Genomic DNA, 21,128 nt, shown 5'->3' on the forward strand with positions numbered 1-21,128 from the left:
ATTCTACTCCTGCAACTTGAGTTTCCAATCACACTCCTGACCCCTTTGCTAGTGCAGGTATCTCAAACTCTTGTTGGAACAAGACAACTTGCATTCCATCTATACCCCAATTGTATAACAGGCAGTAATCGAGTCGCTTCCTTCCTGCCTATAGATACCTTGTCTGAGCAATTTCCCAGTGGAATCAAGCAGGGATATACTACTTCAAATGTTTCTAGAACAGTTTCACACCTTTTTTTTTGCTCAATATTATTTTCCAAATATTGTATTTTTGTATATCGTTGATTTATAACAAGAGGATTTAGGTAAAAAAATACCTCCAAAACTCAAAATGGGATAACAAATAGAAATCTGAGTGATTTTCAGAACTCGTCATTTCCTTTTGCCCTTATTCATCCCAGGTGTCAAGGAGTACAAGAAGGCTTTTGAGCCAACCGAATTGTGCACGAGAACAAACTGCTCAACACATGCACAAATATGTGAGGAGAATTTGATAAATCCATAATAAAAATTTCATTCTTTTTTGGCTGTTATATGTGTCAGAAATCACAACCAAATTTCAGAATTGATAGTGTTCCAAATTATCCAAAATACATACACCTACATGTACATATTACATGTAATTGCAGCTTTAACAGAGACTTTTGATGTCTTGTGCAACTTCTGAATAAGTCTCTTAACAATTTTTTTCTTTATAGACTGTCTGAACCTGAGAAAGTATTCCACTGCCACTGAACTACATTTCTTGCATGATGTATCGAGCCACTAGCAGACAGTTGTGACAGACATCTTTGAAAAATGACGATGATGGGTTCTTATGTAGCACCGTTATCTGCTTCTGCTGGGCACTCATACATGTATAACATGATGAATGTAGAAATTATCGCATCTTCTTGTGTGTAATAGGAAAGCTGTCACTTCTGTTGATTACCATACATATATTGGAATTGAATCAATTGCTCATTCTGGATGCAGATGCTATTTCTTTTACTTATTGATGGGCCAAATTCAATGCATTCAATTTTTAGAGGCTGTCACACTGGACGATTTATCCAGTGTAGGCCGACATACATGTATGGCAAGCCATTTTATCATAGATCTATTAACTTTTTTAATTTTATATGAAGAATTGCAATTTCTTCACAAAACAAAATAAAATTCTGGTATCAAGAAATTAATTGTTCATACCAAGGCAAAGACGAAAGCAAGGATGGAATACTACATATTACCAAGAAATAAATGATGGAGCATTATTTCATGGATTTAAAGATGTGAAATGTGAAATTTTAAGAATTTTTTTTCAATTTTTTTTTTTTTTTTTGAGGAGCGCGATTTTTTGCTCTCCTTATTTTTTTCAAGGAGCGTGGTAGGAGTGCCGGCGCGATCGCGCTCCTCAAACATGAAGGTCTGCAGTATGACATGATATTTTCATTTGAACAGTCATGCATGGATGGTTAAATGCTTTAAACAATAGCAATGTCAGTAAATAAAAATTGCAAGAAATGGATCAGTCAGTGCATGGCTGGTTACAGGCATTAAACAATAGCAATGTCAGTGAAAGAAAATTGCTAGCAAACGATGTGAAGTTTGTGTGGCATAAATATTCATTCAACGATAAAAGCAAACTTAAAGTTAAATACCACTCTAATAGTGAAGAGAAAGTTATCCACCTTGGATGCATCACTATTCCACTGGAATTTTAAGTCAAAGTTAAGTCGATGAAAAAAATGTCAAATTTCAGTATCTTGGCATAAGCAAAAGAAAATTATCCTTATCCTCCTATCTACCGCAGCGGTGGTGGCCCTACGTCGACCACTCCTAGGACGATCTATAACTTCATTAGTAGCCAAATACCGCTGGTTTAAATTTGAAATTGTTGTTGGTGACTCTTAGAAATATCGAGCCACTTGTCTAAATGACTGCCAAGACTGCAACATTCCTATTGCTCTTGCATGCTCTTGGTTGGAAAGTGAAAGTGAATGTCCAAATGATCCATCTCATTATGCTCATGATGCATCCTTAAGCATTCAATTCAAATGATAAATGCATGTTGAAATTGCTGATTGTATGCCTACAGGATGGCCATGATCATTAGCATTTGAATGGTCCATTTCTGCAATTTTCTTTTACTGACATTGCTATTGTTTAAAGCATTTAACCACTCATGCATGACTGTTCACATGAAAATGTCATGTCATACTGGAAGAGGAATATTGTCTGGTTATGTTGACATACAATAATTTGCCTTTTATATGGAATATTTTAACTTTTTTAAGTGTCCAAGAACTTTTTTTGCTGATTGTATATTGTTTTGCTCTAGTGTTTTCACGCGATTTAATTCTGTCAAAAAGCTTCAGTATGTCCGTTTTTTTGGGCTATTTTAAGAATTGAAAAAGCTTGCTACATAGTGTACATACAGAGCTTGCCGCAGCCATACTTTTATCAATGTTGTAAAACCATGGCTGAATTGTCTGGGTGTGACAGACTCTTTGATGGACTATTCCTAGTAATTAATCAATGTCATTGCCATCATTCCTCTACATGTATGTATCTTCATACTGTGGACAAGTTGTTATGTGGGCATGGGCCATGGGGAATTTAGGGATACCGGGCTAGTAGGCTTGCTACTTGTTTTTATTTTACAAAATACTTTTAACAACTCATTAAGTTGAAATTTGAATGTACAATGTAGTCCAAAATATTGACCCTGGCCCAAGAAAATGTGTGCAAAGTGCAAACCTTTAATATCACAGAGCACATCAATTAATTTATTTTGTTAAAATATCAAGAATAAAAAAAACATTTTTTTTATGTATTACATTGTCAGGTGCATAGATGGTAAAGCACCTTGTTAACCCCATTTGATACTGCTCATAATACTCAGATAGATCTTTGCGGTATCTTTATCATTAGTAATACCCCAAAAAAGAATATTGATTTCTGAATTATCTTTATATAGAGTTACCTATTAAGGCGATGACATCACAAATTCTTGTTTGCACTTCTGTGTTTTCTCTTGCTGTCTGGTTTCTCGGCAAAGCATGCTGAAAAACAGCCACAGCCGAAATTTGGTGGGGATTTGTCAACAGGGGTAAGGCTGTGACTGTACATGTATCCACTTTATTTCAGCCCAACTGGAATAAAGTGGATATTGGCCAGGTTCTACAAAGTTATGAATGAGTCTTTTAGATCACTTGTAAAATAGGCCTACTCATTTGGCCCTGGACCAGCATCTTCCAATTCATGTATAATTTGTTGTTAGTATAGGAACCTCTCAAATCATCCTGCTTGTACTTGAATCCTGAGGGGCTAGTCAAATATATTGCTGTACACACACGTGACCAAAAAGCGCGTTTAAAGGGGTGTTTTTCAGTTTTGGACGCGGTCAGCGGTTGGACTCGTTAAGGGTATCAAAAACACTGATTCTCAAGAAAAAGGGTGGTGTTGAAAGACTGGTCAATGGTCAATCGCAGGGTCAAACATATTAAGGGTATATTTTTTTTTCCTAAAGCACGTTTTTTTTAGACTAGCCAAATGTGTTTAGGGTATGTTTTTATCAAAGTTTTTTTCCCCGAGGTCATATTCTGTGGACAACTTGTTTAGGGGCCAAACTGTGTATTTATATAGCCCGCAAAAAACTTGTTTAGGGGATTATTTGCACACAGAGAAAAGACTTGTTTTAATAGAGGGTGATTGGAAATAATTTGGTCATGCATGTGTACAGCAATACATTTGAACCCCCCCCCCCCCCCCCGGAATAAAGTGGATATTGGCCGGGTTCTACAAAGTTATGAATCAGGCTTTGGATCACATACTAATTTGACCCTGGACCACCATTGTTATTCATGCAAAATTTGGATTCTCTGTATAAACGCACACAGGAAATTTAAAGCTCATACTTGCTGACTGGATATCTTCCTGTGTGCTCATAGGCCTGTTACATACATGTATACACGTCGGGGTCCAAAGCCGCTTTGGGGCCACGCCAGCTATTTAGAACTGCCTCAAAGTCATCATACCCCTGTTACACTTGGTCTGAGGCCTTCAGTTGTGTGCCTACACTTGGGCTGGCAATACATCGCCTACTCACGTGACAGAAGTCACCTCAGGGATATTTACAATGTAATGTATTAAACATTGTGCATTGTTTTTTTTTATGGTACCGGTAGTCAGTTCATGTATAGCGCATTAGACATTATGAATAACGTCTCTATGCCCTTCTAAAGGACTTGGATATCATTACCTAGGCTGTAGCTCAAGCAGCCTTTCCAGCACTCGGCATTTCAAGGAATAAATTACTGCCAGGTACCCATTCACCTCACCTGGGTTGAGTGCAGCACAATGTGGACAAATTTCTAGCTGAATGAAACTACGCCATGGCTGGGATTTGAACCCACAACCCTCTGTATCAGAGGCCGGAGACTAATCCACTGGGCCACAACACTCTGAACGCTCTAATAACCTGTTGAATTTTGAATTCTCTAATTGGACTTTAGTTACTTTGCTAGGGCACATGACTAATCTAAAACTAAATAAATCTCATAAAAATAGGCAGTCGTACAAATACAAGGTTGCACACAATTTGCTATACTAGGGGATCCATGTCTTATGCAATACCAATGACTGATCCACAAAATAACTAGTGATAACCACTTTGGACATGAGTGCATAAGAATTGCATGCATAAGTAATGGAAATGGCCTCCTGTGTGGAACAGAGGCACTTATTCTGAAATACAATGAACAAAGCATTCTTCTAATTTTTTTAATGAATATGTATCAAACAAAAATAATACAAAATTTGGATTTGTTTTTGCTTACCTGTATCTGTAAGTTTTTCAGGCACTGTGAATTCCAAGTCAGAAATATTTATATCGGGCATTGCAGCAATCACCTGAAAAAAACATACAGATCCCATACTGCTAGTGATACATGTACATGAAGAATATGGTTTACAAATTATGTCAACTGTAAAATACAAAGATATAAAACGTGTGACTTCTAACCATAGAAAGAAGGCATTTCAGCAAAATTTGCATGATAAAGCCAAAACTAATTTTTAAACAAAATATTTTCTTAAAAGCATGTACTGTAATTTAGATTGTTTGATTCATATCCCATAGCATTTTATCTTAATCAATTAACCACATCTACATGTGCAGTATGCCCCTGGAGAAAAGTGGTCAGAGATCAACCAAGTTGGTCTTTAAAGGTAAATGAAAGTAGTTGCAGTAAACACTGATTACACAAGAAAGTGTGTGAAACCAAGCTTAATTGTCGCTATATCATTGAGGAACTAAATCTGGTACAGTTACATAAACTGAACTTTGAAAAATGTTCACACTGAAGATCACCAACACAGATAAGTGCATGTGGGACAGTGTATTATTATTGCTTTGAATGTCGGCCCGATGCTTCACACGAATCCCGTGCTTATTTGCTAATTTCTCAGCAATTCCAGAATCCTTTGGCACATATTTTTTATTTAAATACAAACAGACACTTCGGTGGTCATTTCATTGGATTCTGTACGAACTCATTTTGAAATCGTTACAACTTGAATTCATCTTTAACTATAAAACCTCTCTGCATATTACCTGTGCTGCCTGTTTGAGTTGTGAATGCAAAGTTGTTTTCTGGAGTTCCCTGACGATCTGAGGGAGGATCGCACCTACATCCCCAGCAGAATAATTGATGTCTGCCATCTTAAAACAAATCTGCATTATCAATAGAAATAGAGAAAAAGAAAAGGCATATTTACTTCATAGAAATGATAATAAGTCTATTATTTTGTTGTGTCTCAGTTACAGCGTAACAATATGCACTAGCCGTATTGTGAAGTCCAATTAATGTAGACCTCAGTCTAAATCTGTGCTAATACCACAAAAACTGGTTTGTGTTTTCTGCACCCAAGTATTTAGTGATATTACTCACTAAATACGAGTTGTATGCTGGTCTGTTCCTTTTCCTTTCATGATTGAGTGAAAATTTAGATGATATTGCCCATGTTATCCTACTTTGAATGTAATAAAATAAAATTACATTTTGAGTTCTATTTCCAGCTTTTCTTGGCAGTCAGTCCAGTCACCGTGGAGTGCAATTGAAGCAGTACAAAGCTGATTTTCAGGTCATGTGATACCCGTACAGTACTTGTCACCTGATCATATTCCACAATCTTTCCTCATAATCGTTATATCAGCATTGAATAGCAATTCAAATGACCATCCAGAGAATATTACGTATTTATTCCCATCAATCTATTTGGAGCTCATTTTGGATCCAACTACACAATCTCAGGCAAGTTACAGCGCTCTCGGCTGGTTGCACTTGTTTGCTGGCGCTGCCAAGCACACCTGTTGTTTTGGGAGAGTGAGTGTATGGGGCTGGTGGCTAGTTGACCGAAAATCATGTTGTCATCTGCACATATCATTGTTGAAGATATTTTTGGAAGAATTCTGCATTGGTCCGCGGCCTTTTTTCGTGTTTTGTGATCATGGAAAATACAAACAAACTTTGCTCTGTCATCTGCTTGTGCAACGCTCACCTGGCCAGCGCATACCGTCAATGCATGCATGCAGTGCGTGCATGGCGCATCGACGCGAAGGCCGGAGCAAAAAAAATCGACTCAATTTTCCCCGTCTTCGATGCGTCGATGTTCGATCAAATTAAAGCTGACGAACACCGTTTTTCAAAATAATCGATATGACTTAGGCTTAGAAAAAAAGCAGATTTATTGTAAAAATATCCAAAAAAAAGATATCAACAATAAATAAAAGCCTAATTTCTTACACTTAACCCTTATTTCACTAGTGTCCATTCTCTGGTCGGCAATCCTGTATTTTAGGGGTCTAAATTATTTTAGGTTGCTAACTTCAGGCAACAGCTCCAAGACCATTGTTAACAGTAGTTCAGTAGTGCGTACATACGTGCCGGGTATGGCGGGCCGTTAATGCCATTATTATATATAGGACTAGTATACAGCTACACGCCAGTCGCCTATGTAGTAGATGTAAAGTTGTATTTACCAATGGGGTATCATGCGATATATAGGGGCCAGGGGTGGTATAGAATAACGGTATACCTAAAGCCGTCGGGGTGTCACGTGACCCGGGACTAGTCATGGCCGGGCCGGGGGGGGGTATGCAATGAAGAAATATTATAAATGGCCCACCATACCCGGCACGTACGTACGCACTACTGAACTATCGTTAACAACGGTCTTCTTGGAGCTGTTGCCTGAACTGAAGTTAGCAACCGAAAATAGTTTAGACCCCTAAAATACAGGATTGCCCTCTGGTCATCCTCAAAATTGGTGATTTTTTGCCAGTATCTACTATGTAATTCCTCACACATATTATTAATTCACGGCCGATTTCAACACATCACACGTGAGGGTCGCAGCCTCAAACAGCATGAATATTATATGTTTATTGGATGGCTCAGAATGGAATACCACAAATATTTCAAGAGTTTGTAAAAATATTCCACGATCAATGACAAATTATATCTTATATAACCTTGTTCATTGAATGAGTGGTATGCAGCACTCATTCAATGGACAAGGAATATGCAGTGCAGTTGCAGTGAAAGGCATACGGTACGTAGGCCTACACCAATGTCAGTATGTGGGGCTCAACGAACTGACAGACACTAATTGACGAACAAAGTAATATTAATAAACTGTTCTGTGGATCTTCCTTCATTTACTTCGTTCGCAGTTGTCGTGTGATTATTCCCCTTAAAATCTGAGTTCTATTACTCACCAAATATTCTTAGATTACTGCTAGGGATAAAATATCTGGTCGGCCGTCGGTCGACGAAAACACTATCTGTCACTGGAAATAGTTTACAGTCTGCTATGGCAATTGATAGCGCATGCGCAACTAAACAACGTCAATTTTTGTCAAAATCCTTTAGGCCCTATAAGAAAAAACAAACAAAAACAACAAAATAATCAACAAGTTCACCAAGATAGCATTTCTTAGAAAGATGAATTCAATGTACACACAAGGATATCTTTTCATAAACAATATTTCATTACAAACAATATAAGTGAAATGTAAATACATGCATAACCGTGACTGTGATCTTCATTTGTTGCATGAATAAATGATTTATTTTTAGAGTATATAGCAATAATGATATTATTCATAATAAATATTATCTTTTTCATCACTTTGATTATTAGAATTGTCAATTTTATTATGTTTTATTATTATTATTATTATTAGTAGTAGTAGTAGTAGTAGTAGTAGTATCATCATTAATAATACTATAGGGTCCCTGTAATTATTCAACTGATCGTAAACTACATTTGCTGACAGCTTCATCAACCCCCCCCCCCCCAAAAAAAAAAAAATATATATATATAATAAAAATAAAAATAATAAACAATAAATAAGTAAATAGATAAAGATATGAATAAATAAATAAATGAATAAATAAATAAAAATAAAAATAGGCCTTATAATAATAATAATGAAAATAGAATTAAAAATGAAATAAAAGTAAGTCAATAAATAAATAAAAAAATGAACAAATAAAACAAAACGAATGGGGGATTAGACTGTTTTTGCGTCAGTTTCTCACCTGAAAAATTTGCCCCATAAAACATCTGATATTAAGCTCCTCCTCCCCCCCCCCCCCGACAAAAAAGCAGAGAAAAATGTGGGAAATTACAGGTTAATTTAGAACTTTTTACTCCCTTCCAGATAGCCCCCCCAAAAAAAAAAAATTACAATTAAACCCTTTCTTATTTCCACTATATCATCCCTCGATGGACAGTGGGATAAACTTGTTATCATTAAAAAAAGGATAGTTATTAAAAAGTGCAATGAACCGAAGTGCAATGTTTACACCTAAGAAAGGGCGTTTACTGCAATAAAGATTTGTTTTTAAGTCATATCAATACATCATATAGAATTGCATCAATAATTAAATAAACACCTTACCCAGAGAAAATTTGATATCACATCGAAAATTAATGGAATAATTCTGAAATATATTGTATACTGGAAGAGGGTTGATGTCAGAAATCAGATGACCATGGCCGGGCCAATTATTATATTTCCTCAGTGGTAATGACATTTCGATGAGTTTACACAGTATAGTATTACTTTCTGCTCTATCGTTCGATAAGGACAAGCCTGATGGATATAGGCCTCCATGATATTGGGTATGCCAGACTCAATTTTATGGTCGCCTCCCAGGTTCTGCTGTAAAAGGCCTATATTCTCTTCAATGGCAGTGACATATTATGGCAAGGCCGCGGTATCGGGGGGGGGGGGGCATTTTGACCATTAAGAGAAAAATAACCGGAGTGCTGACCTTAAATTTGTGAAAAAAAATCACTTTTGAATCCGAGTGAGCCAAACAAATAAGCACACATTCGGCATCACTGAATCAATTATTAATTCTCTCTGCATGAAAAGAAGAGGCTACAAGTAAAAACATAATAACAATTAACTGAGGACAGATGCACAAGGTATTCAAATAAATTCTATGTTTTAAAAAAATTCAATGATCGTACGCCCATCCCCTTGTGTCACCGTATGTTGTTCACGGTATACTACCCCCCCCCCACAACGATAAGCTATTGTTTATTGGGAGTCAGTTCTTCTCTTCTGCTCTTCTCGTGAACTTTGCGCTCTGCATAATAATCTTTAATCAGTATGATCATCATTCAATGGGAAGTTCATCCTGACGTCGAAGTCTTAATTTGTTTTGAGAGAAAAAACAGACAAATTAGACGAAACATAATTATGTGGTATTCGTGAAGAGAGAGAGAGTGAGAGAGAAAAAAGAAGGGGGGGGGTATGGGTTTGAGCGAGTCTGATGAGAGGGGGACAGAAACGGGGGGGGGGGTGGTATAGACAGACAGGCTAACTTAGAGACAGGTTGACAGAGGGGGAGATTGAGAGATGAATTAAAAAAAAACAGAAAGGAAATGAAAAGGGAGAATGAGATTTATGAATCACCACACCTCGAGTCATGTTCCAAAGAAATATCCAATGAATAATAGAATTTTATTCAATTTTTTTTGGACACTGATGATTAATAATTCCCTCTAGCACCTCTTATTCATGCAAGATGAGGTAGGCCTACTTTTTGTTTGATTACTTTGTCTTTATAAGCAATTTATCACTGAAGTATTGCCCGAAGCTTAAATAATAAATAATGGGACTTTTTAAGCAAAAGAGCACACTGCAAAAACTCTGGTGTTGATTTAACACCAGCCCAGAATGATGTCCACACCAGATAAGTATTTGCCGAGAATTGCCGAGTCATGTTAGAGGGCATCATGTACCACATATCCCCATATCACTGGCGTACAGATAGGGGGTGGGTTTGGGGGCAATAGACCCCAAAAGTTGCACGACCAAAAAAATATCGAGAAAAGGAAAGATAAGGAAGTAAAAAAAAAGATCCATGTGTTATATTTGTATTCATTTTTTTAAAGATTATGTCGAAGTTTATCACAAAATATATTTTTGATTTAAAGGTCAACAATTTTTGCTTGTTCGCTTGGCTTGTTCCGGGCTTTTACGAATTTTGGGGCTCATTATACGCCACTGTCCCATATAGCATGTGGGGAAGATGGGTGGGGTTGTTGTTGTCACGGGTAGCTTACTCCAAATACACCAATTAGATTTATATATATAACATTAAAAAACGGGCTGTATCACACGGCCGGCGAGTTGGAGGAGGGGTCAGGGGTGATTACCCCTATTATTTTGCAAGTAGACCTAATACAAAAATAACAATAAAGGGATGACAATTATGGAATAAGGCACTAAAAATCAAAGAATAATGAAAACCATTAAATGGCGCTTCTCTGCGTTATAGAACTTTATGATATCCATTTTGGAAGAATGCTTCCATAATTTTGGATTTTGACATTCTTCCCATTTCACAACTCAATGAATTTTTTGACAACTTTTTTGCAACAGAATAATGATATTCTTTTAAATTCATGAATTTGTAGACAACTGGCACTCCATAAAAGTGTGGTCTTTGTTAACCCATGTTAAACTAAACCATGGCTATAACAATACCACCCATTGCCACTGACGCACAAAACTGGTACTTTTTGGAGGGAAATGGTCAACGGGAAGAGGGGGATTCCCTTCAGTACTCCATTTTAGCTATATGAGCGAATCTGAACATCAAATTAGAAAAAAAAACAAATATGCATAGTGACCCTTTTACACTAAGAAATAAGGGTTCAAATTCAACATCAGAGGTTGGTACATGAGAAACCAAGACGTGATGATGAATGCAATTATGCTGATTGGTGCACATTTTATAAGGGTGCAGTAAGTTAAATTTATCAAACATAGGGCGCAGAGCTGAACCATGCCATATAAAGTTCAAATTAAAACCTTATTCAATGTCAAATATCATGCAACTTTAATAAAAGGTACAAATTTGCACCTTTTACAAACAAGCATTTCTTGGTGCATAATAATTAAAAGGCGTAAATTTGCACCTTTTTTCCCATTCGGGTGTAACAGTACACCCCCAAAATGTTGGTTCAAGCGTTTCATTTAGGATTAACAAAAATATCAGTGTGTATAATGCACCCCCCCCCTCCTCTACATACACACACACACACACAACAAATGTATGAAACGCATTTTAGTTTCTGCTTCAAAAAAGAAAAGTTGTTTCACTTTATTAAAGCATGGTGTCGGGTCCATGGTTTAAGTTATCTGTATACAATCGTGCTTCAAATTAAAGTCTACTTCGAGACTTCGGCTCTCACAATCCCACAATACAATCGCTTGATATGCACAAGGGGATAATTTGGTAAAACAACCCGCCTTCATCATCATGCTCATAAGAACTTCTGTGAAAGACAAAGTCATGAGGGTTGTCTCGGTTCAAGGAGATATACGGTATCGCCGCATCATGCTCTGATGAAACACGAGCTCGGGAATTTCCCAATGATCTGCAATTTTAGAGGGGTTGGGATTAGTAATTTGAAAGGGGGTCGACTCGATGTCAATGCAGTGATGGTTAAGTTGTGATGCAGTGTCGCATGGACTTTCTCCCCTATGTCTACCACGAGAATCAGCATTCTTTTTAAAACAAACTCCTCAAACAATGACCAAATGAAGGGTCTTTTTATGTTTGAATGATATTCTAGTTGCACTTGACATGGTTGACCAGCACATAATTGAGTTTCTTGCACCCAACTGAATAGTAATCAATAGCACCCCCTCCCGGTGCCATCTTCTGCTGTAGCTGGTAGAAGTAGGGAGAGTCATAACTGCCAAAGACCTGTTTCCTGTTTCAGAAAACACACACGCACATAATGTGCACCAATTGAATAGCTCAGTCGCTTTGCTTCCTATAATGATCATCTTAAAGCCCAGCGCACAGTATGCGATCCGATGAGACGTGATATTTAAAAAAACAAATTGCAATGAATAAATAATAATAATATAGTATTTGTATAGCGCGTGTATCCACCTTGCTATAGGTGCTCAAGGCGCTCCTATATTACCCCGGCTAAGCTAGTCTACCGATTCTGGTGCGCACAGCTTTTTGAGGAATTACTCCTGCCGGTACCCATTTACCTCACCTGGGTCGAGTGCAGCACAGTGTGGATAATTTTTTTGCTGAAGGAAAACACGCCATGTAAATGTGAAAGTTCCAAGAAGTATAGTTATTTTATTTGAAGTTTGTCATAATGTTAGCAATAAAAAGTAACTTTGTTTTGCAGTCAGACCTGTGGTCAGAGTAAAGTTCAAATTGGCTTCAAGTCGCAGCAGATGATGACGTACAATTTGGATTTGAAGTTGTTTTTATAGGCTCGAACTATATAGACTGAGTTTAGATTTCAGGTATCCTACTAAACACTCTAAAAATTATTGGGTAAAAGTGCTCCGTGAGGGTAATTATGTGTCCAACCAAATTTGGCATTTTTTTATTCAGTGTGATGAAAATGTTGCCCCTTCTAAAGTAAGTGCTGCTTATTTTTTTTAACCTCACTGGACAATACGCTTCCCGCATTGGGTAAAATAGTGCCCCAAATTGATTGGGCACATATTACCCTCGTGCTGGTTAAAATTTTACCCACTATTTTTTTTCTTTACAGTCTACTATTCCGAACTCTGATCGCTAAGATTTTATTAGGTGAAATGTTCATATCAATGTTACAAAAAAATATTTGAAGTTCGGGTGCACGACGAATCGCAGTGTGCGTGCCGCGCCGGGCTTAATAATTTATGAAATAGCTACATAATAGACATGACCAGGGTTCCGTAACACAAAGGTTTGTGATTAATCGTACGCTAGCCTTGATTCTTACAACTGATTGTACATTGTAGCCAGTAGAATTAATCGTACTAAAATGTTCTACGATCATTGCTAAAATCTAAACTTAGATTCCACCATTCTTCGACTCCATAAAAGGAAAAAAATCAAATGAGGATTAAAGTAAACAATTAAATAAATTTGCCTGTAAATTTCCAATAACAACAACAAACTCAGTAAATTTGGTTGACCCAACCCGTAGACTACGATTCTATAACACTGCTCACCCGGAGGCAACAGAATAGGAGAAGAGTTTTGAAGTTAGGAGTGTCTCTATTAAGGCCACGGGGAATCGGTATTCCTCGGGGGTGAGATGACTTCACGTTGTGTAAAGGAAGTTGGCTGCATCGGATGGCATGAGAGACATTTCCGCACATCTCTTTGATTTCTATTTCCCTCTCTCTCCCCTCCCCATCTTTCCATCTCTTTCTAACTATCTTTCTCTCTCTCGTTCTTCTCCTTCCTCCTCCTCCTCTTCTTTTTCTTTTCCTTTTTCTTCTTTTTCTCCTCCTCCTGCTTCTTTTTTTAGTTCTTTTCTTCTTCTTCTCATTCTTCTTCTTCTTCATCATCTTCTTATTTTTCTTCTCATTCCCCTTCTTTTATCTATCTATCTATCTATCCATCCATCCATCCATCCATCCATCCATCTATCTATCTATCTACAAAAATACCTACGTGTCTTCATTCTTTTCTCCCCATTTTTATCATTTCTACCTCTCGTTTTAACACGGCATTGATTTTCTTTTTTACTTCCCTCCCAAGCCCCCCCCCCCCTCTTTCTATCTTATACACAGCAACAACTGTGGTGTTAACCGGTGTACATACTAGTAGAGGACCACACCAGTTATTTTACACTGGTGTTAAATTGGTGGTGTTAGTTTTATACCTTTATTTGTTATTATAACACCTATACATTTAAACTCTTTGGTGTTATGTTCAATCTCTAGGGTGTCAGTTTTAACACCACAGTTTTTACAGTGTACACTCTAAAAAATGAAGTGCTAATTTAGCTCTTAAAGAGCGTGTATAGTGACTGCACTTCGGAGTGCTGATTTGTCTAGTTCACATTTGAACTAGAAAAATCAGCACTCCGAAATGCAGTCACTATACACGCTCTTTAAGAGCTGAATTAGCACTTCATTTTTTAGAGTGTATATTTTATCGAAATGTGACCTGCAATCAAGTACACTGTAAAAAATGAAGTGCTCATTTAGCACTTACAGTGCTTGTATAGTGACTGCACTCCGAGTACTGATTTTCTAGTTTAGATTTGAACTAGAAAATCAACACTCGTAGTGCAGTCACTATCAAGCACTGTAAGTGCTAAATTTTTACAGTGTAGGTACCACATTAATACCCTTGCTTTGTTTCCATTGAAACTGTAACTGAATACTGTCATTATTTGAAAGGGTGAAATCATTGAGTTTATGGGGAATGAGACAAATTGCTTTTTCACCATGGGAATTGATATATACTTGCTATCATTCCCCATCCTTTACACTAAACGATTCCATGATTTTTTCACGAGTTATTTGAAAAGGAAATTGCATTAGCAAAAAGCAATGATTAGTGGAAATCGATACATATTATTTCACGCCAAGCGCCAAGGAGTCTTCCTTGGCAATAATTTACGTCATTCAATAGCAATTTCCCAAATTACTCATGATATTAAATATTGTGTTATTACTTCGTATATGCATGTTTCTTACACTATATACATTTTTTTCATCTATGAAGATGGATTTCGAATTCTGTCAAACTGAATTACGGTAATTTGTCCCAATTTGTCCTTGTTACGAATGACCTTGAAAGTATATGTATTGTTGAATATGTTCCAACTTTTTATTAAAGCGTATGCTATATCCAATATTTGTCTTTATCTTTTGATGTAGTAAATAGCTCCTTGATAACGGCTTAAATACACTGTCAACCCCAAAGTAATAGAATCACAACAATGAATATTATATATATATACATATTATGAAACGCAAAGTATGTTATGCTCAAAATGACCGGAGGTCTCGGGGGGGGGGATCCCCCTTGAAATTCACATTTTGTACAGCAGTCTACAGTGCGTATCAAAAAAAGTTTACACTTAGAAAAAATCCTGTAAAATTATACATTTATGATATCCTGATCAATTTCCCACATTTAAACATTGGTACAGGTCCATTTAAGCAATTGACGATATAACTGTCGAAAAATGTTTCCGCTTGAGTGAGCACCACTTACTTTTGAAAAGTTAGTGAAAAATGATTTGCGCAGAACTTTGAAATAGTTATGCGAATAAAAGTAGACCTTGTTCATGAAGAACACGTTGAATTTAGTAAGTAGAATTGATTTGAAGATATCTTTTACCTTTTTCACTTGTTTCCTTGCCAAAAATACTTCGAAGAGTGCATTGCGCCCCACCCCACTCCCCCACACACCGAGGCCATCGTGAGGATATTTGCCTTACACTGAGCTGTGATTTACATGAAATGGCTTAGGCTTGACTTTCAATTTGTTAATCATTCCAAGCTTGGGAAAAGTGTAGAGAAACAAATATTAATGAAAAATGAAATGTAAACCCACTTTAAATGATAAAAACTTAGTCAAAAAATGCAGGAGATGTCTTAACATAAACTTATGTTCAGATTCAGTTATGTCCTCAGATCCAGCTGGCACAAAAAGGCTAAAGGTTGTGCTTACTAAGTGTTGAAATATAATTTTTGGGAGGCAAAATCGTTACAAAATGCTTGAATGTATTTGTTTATTCCAATTGACCAAAAGTGCAAGGGAAATGTGTGAGAAATGTTTCGCAGGGTGAGTTTGGTTTCGCACTTTCCCCTTGACACAGCGTGAAAACGAGCATTTCTGCGCAAACAGATTTCTGCGAGCTTTACAAAAATGGACAGTGCTCACTCAAATGTAACATCCTGTCAAAACCTTTACTTTCATTTGATAGATGAGACCCAAACCCAAGATTACATGTGAAAAAATTACCAACATGTTGTATATTTTTTAATTCCCAGGGCTTTTTCAAAGTGGAAACTTTTTTTTTGATACGCACTGTAGAGGAAAGGATCATCTCGCCCCCCCCCCACCATGTCTACCGCCGTGGGCCCACATGATACCCACACTAAAGTTTAAGTGAACAGGCAAAGAGATGGGGTAAATTGAACTCTGAAAAAAAAAAATAATATGGAAAAGAAGCTAGGGGGGGGGGTGACTAGGGGGCGGGGCAATGGAGAAAATGAAGCCTTTATGACAAGAGTAAGGAGACTATAACGAATACCGTTGTGAGAGTATTTTTTTTATACATATAGGCCCATCTCTACAAGATTCCAGAAGCATGGTAATTCATTTATTCATTTCATTTATTTAATTTCCTTCAAAATACAAATCAGAAAAACACACTTTGATCAAAATAATTAAGTCAATTTAGTACAAAAAATATATGTATCATCGTTACACTTGACATAAATAGCGTTATATTAATTGCAAACAATAAAATTAATGAAAAATTACAATAAAATCTAGATTTATATTTTGTGAAAATGGAGGGATCCACTGCAAAGCAATAACTTGTATTTTGTGGACCCCACAATGTAAATCAACAAACGTTATAATGACATTAATAGACACAAGGCAAAAGAACATGACAAAGAGAATAAAGACGAATAGAAGTCGTCTGATAATTTGAATTAAAAATGTTCTCTCCTAAGCTTATGTCTGGTCCGGAAACCTCAATGAGGCATATCTCACCTTTTTTTAAGGAAAGCCCATGTGAATATTCGAAAGGACAAATTGTCATACAATTATTGATTGATGTTGATTATGGTCATGGGCCATCGTTCCATCTACCCATTCTTATTCGTACGTGTGTGTTTAAGCGTGAGGGTGTGTGTGTGTGTCTGCTTGCCTTTTTTCTATGCTGCTCTTCTTGTTTCGGTTTCACAACTTCAATCGTTAATAATATTTCTACGCCGGAGGAAAGAGCTTCGCCCCACCAGCCTTTACAATGTTCTCGCTTTTCACCTTAATGCATTCCTTTTTTTCCCGTTCTACTCTTTTCTGTCGCTTTCCCGTTTTTTCTCAGGTAAGCCAACACCTTTCTGTAAACCCCTTTCCCCCATCACAGAGGGGGTTATTGGATACGAGGGGTATCCATTGTTCCAACCCGCCGGGAATCTGTTCTGGTGTAAACATGTTACAGGTGGAATACGACCGGCGTATGCACAAAGTATTACCCCCTTGAATGCATGAGACATCATGAAAAATATTGTAAACAGGGCAGTTACTATCACGATCATACAAGCCACGCGCTGGCGTAAGATCTTGCCTTTTGATCTCTTAACACTGTTATCACACGACACACCTTTTATAAATTCAGTCACAATTATATATGAATATAGATATAAGGCCTACCGATTCACCCAACCACAACATTCCATAATGATTAGCCTTTGAACATCTCTGCCCCTCCTAAAAAAAGTTCACAACTTCATCTTGACAGTGAGGCGATTCGGGGGGGGGGTGTCTGTAATTAATCATGTTGAATGCCGTGTTTGATTTTTCTCTATCTATTCAAATCAACATTTTTTATTCGGAGTGAACTTGACCTTTAACCCAGTGTTGGGAGAGCACGTTGCGTGAGATAGAGCACAACGCTTCGTTATCTTTATCGGTCAGTGGTTGTCAAAGTGCATAGACTGTCTACGTTAGATGTTGAGCTATCGCCCGCCCGCGCACCGAGCATGAAAAAAAACACCACACGCCAAAATGCATACGGACGCGTGCACGGTCGGCGTCGAACAGTAAGTCATCCAGGCTTGAATTTCGCTGCACCCTCAAAGATTACCAGCGATCTTACATCTCCCGCTTAATCTCTTCTTTATAAAAAAAGAAAGAAAATCAAATCAAAATAAGAGCTTAGCTGCTGATCTCCCCCTTCCGTCTCTCTATCCCTCTCTGCAATTCTAGCCCCCATCTTTCAAGCTCGTCTGCTCCAATATTTTTTTCCGAGGTGGTATTTTGGAAAGCGAGGCACGCGCCTTGTGATCACAGGATTTTTGAGATCTTGTCGGCCGGGCATCGATCTGTTTTTTGGTGTCCAGCTCATGCCCCTGTCTTCGGTGATGGATGGATGACTCGACAGACTGGGGACGTGCCAGCAAATAAAATTCATTTTGCACCACTAAGAATTGAAGACAGTTCATTTGCCAAGGTATTGGTCGCACCAAACACGAGCTGCTTACTAAAGTCATATCACGTGGTTACAATCACCGTCAGAATTGTTCAATCAGCACTTTTATTACTCCGATTGGATTATTGAAAGACTTCTGCTAGCCGAGCATACCAATGAAGTAACTCTTCAGGCATGCCTTCAAGTTTTTAGCATTCATATCTGTCCTTTGTATTTGCAGAATTCGTTGGACGCCCATCATTTGGGTGCTAATGGGGCTCGTAAGTTTTACCACCGGTTGGAATTGTATCATCATTACTTCGGAGTTGCCAATACTCAAAGAATCGACTCGGCTCAAGCGACAAGGTAAGGCAATTAACAAAATTACTCCTGACCACGTTCATGATATTCTTTTTTTTTTATTCAACACGGTTCCACTTCAGACTTATTTGTTCAGTTCAGATAAATATTATGTAAAATTTTCTTGAATCTTTATGACACAAATTGAAATGTCGTAAGCGTGTCTGGCGTACAGGTACGTTTAATGGATTATGGATATCTTTGACGTATTTTCTCAGGATTTTTATGACGTAGAATTAATAGTGTCTGTCAAGGGTCCAAGGTACACCGTGCTTGTCTGTAGCAATTATTTGGACCTTTATTAAGTTTAAGGTTATCATCAATTCATAATAGAAATCGTATATTCAGAACGAATAAATAAAACATTGAAACATAAATGAATATAGACGAAAGTGATAGACAAATTATTGTTGGGCATATACAAGTAGAACAAGTAGAAAGATAATTTTCTCAACTTTTTAGCCATCCAAAGGCGTTATATTGAGTCAAATGATATCAAAATATACACAAGCAAACATTATTACACAATCAGTAAAAGAACTCAAACAATAATAATACTTAAACATTTCTTTCAAGTAAATAAATAATAGTGACATCCATTTAGCATTAAATTTGTTAAACAAACCCGATATAGAACTAGTAGAAAGAAAATGAATGGAAAACGGGAATGTACTAAAAAGCCATAAGAAGACTTGTTAAAACGCATTCACCCAAATACTCCCATATCACATCGAGAAATGTTAGTGTATGTGTTGACGGAAAGATGTAAAAGTTCACATATACGTTAAATTTGCAATTGCATGATTTGCTATACATTCATTTCATTTATTTCAAATCCAATCACAGCAGTAGCGTCCTTTGGCAAGGCGTTTATCTACATTTGCCACTCTCGACCCAGGTGTAGTAAATGGGTACCCGGTAGGAAGGAATTCCTTGAATGCTTGATGCGCCCGATCAGGGTAGCCGTGCTAAAGCCGGGGTAATAGTATGCAGCGCTTAGAAACATTTGTATTAAGCGCTATATAAGAAATTGCATATTATTATTATTATTATTATTTCATTTCAACACAGTACGACCTATTTAGCAGGTAATATTCTATACATGTAGGTCACTGTATAGTATTATTATAAACATTATACTTAAAATATCGTAGGGAAATACATTAGCATGATTCTCTATGATATGAGAACAGAACATTTACATTATGTTTGAAGTGCATAAACCTGATACATGGAAGAAAAAAAAAGGTTGGATGAATTATTGGAAAGATTGACAGCGTCCAAGGGCGTTGCATTTGAATATCCTACCCCACAGTCTATCCCCCTCTATATAGGAAACACTTGCCAAGATTTGTATTTGCTATTTGGGGGGACGATAACTTTAATTTTAATACAATCTCTGTTCATAATTGTTAGAATCGATAAAGAGCATTTAAAGTCATTCCTAACTTACGAACTAAACAGCTATATATGGAACACCTACTAGGGTCCGTCAACACAAGGTTAGCAATTAATCATAAGCTTGGATTTTCGCGATTAATTGTCCATTGAATTTGAATTGACTTTAGTAACACATTTCATTCATTTGGCACGAACATTTTGTTTTACAATATAATCAATAATAACATAAACAAAAATATCTATAACTGTAAGTCGTATAAATCAGTAATACATAAATAGATAAATAGACTTCCTATTATTATACATATACGCACCTACATATATACAAAGAGAAATTTATTGAAATTTAACATACAGAAAGTACAGCATAATGTAATATAATGAAACATAATAAGTTATATATTTATCGAACACAGATCAGAACTAAATGTATATATAATGTTAGATATATATCTTTGGTGTACACTGGATTTTAGATTACCTTGAATGAAAGAAAAGAAAAAAAGGAGTTGATGTTAAACTCGCCTCTCTTATTCATAATGGCTTTGATGAACTTACAGAAATTATCAATTATGTTTTCATTATCAAGTTTTATTGTAATATATTAATAAAATGTTCTACGATGATCGTTTTAAACGTAATGTTACTGGCCCCAGTTCGGGAATAACATCAATCTAAGATTATTTTAAATAATCATATAGGCCTTCAAAGGCTTATTGACCCGAGGCCGTTTCATTAAATTGTTCGTTAGTTACGCGCGACTTTACTGCTTGGTGACCCTTTCTTAGGCTATATTACATGCCCTATGTAGCTGACTTAGCTCCTAAGAACATGCATGTCCCAGTCGTGTCATAAGACGAACAACTTTTTATGAAATACCA

General features: G+C 36.8%; 1 protein-coding gene across 1 annotated transcript in view; it reads right to left on the reverse strand.

Moving 5' to 3' along the window:
- LOC121409666 (TBC1 domain family member 19-like) overlaps nt 1–7,842 on the reverse strand; it is a 54,081-nt gene extending 46,239 nt beyond the window's left edge. Inside the window, exons 1-3 of the mRNA XM_041601578.1 lie at nt 7,763–7,842; nt 5,597–5,716; nt 4,821–4,893 (exon numbers count right to left, since the gene is read on the reverse strand). Coding sequence (XP_041457512.1) covers nt 4,821–4,893; nt 5,597–5,704 — 181 coding nt within the window. The 5' untranslated portion in view covers nt 5,705–5,716; nt 7,763–7,842. The remainder of the gene's footprint in view (nt 1–4,820; nt 4,894–5,596; nt 5,717–7,762) is intronic.
- Between the last annotated feature and the right edge of the window lie 13,286 nt (nt 7,843–21,128).

Source organism: Lytechinus variegatus, chromosome 1 (assembly GCF_018143015.1).
Source record: "Lytechinus variegatus isolate NC3 chromosome 1, Lvar_3.0, whole genome shotgun sequence".
Lineage (NCBI taxonomy): Eukaryota > Metazoa > Echinodermata > Echinoidea > Temnopleuroida > Toxopneustidae > Lytechinus > Lytechinus variegatus.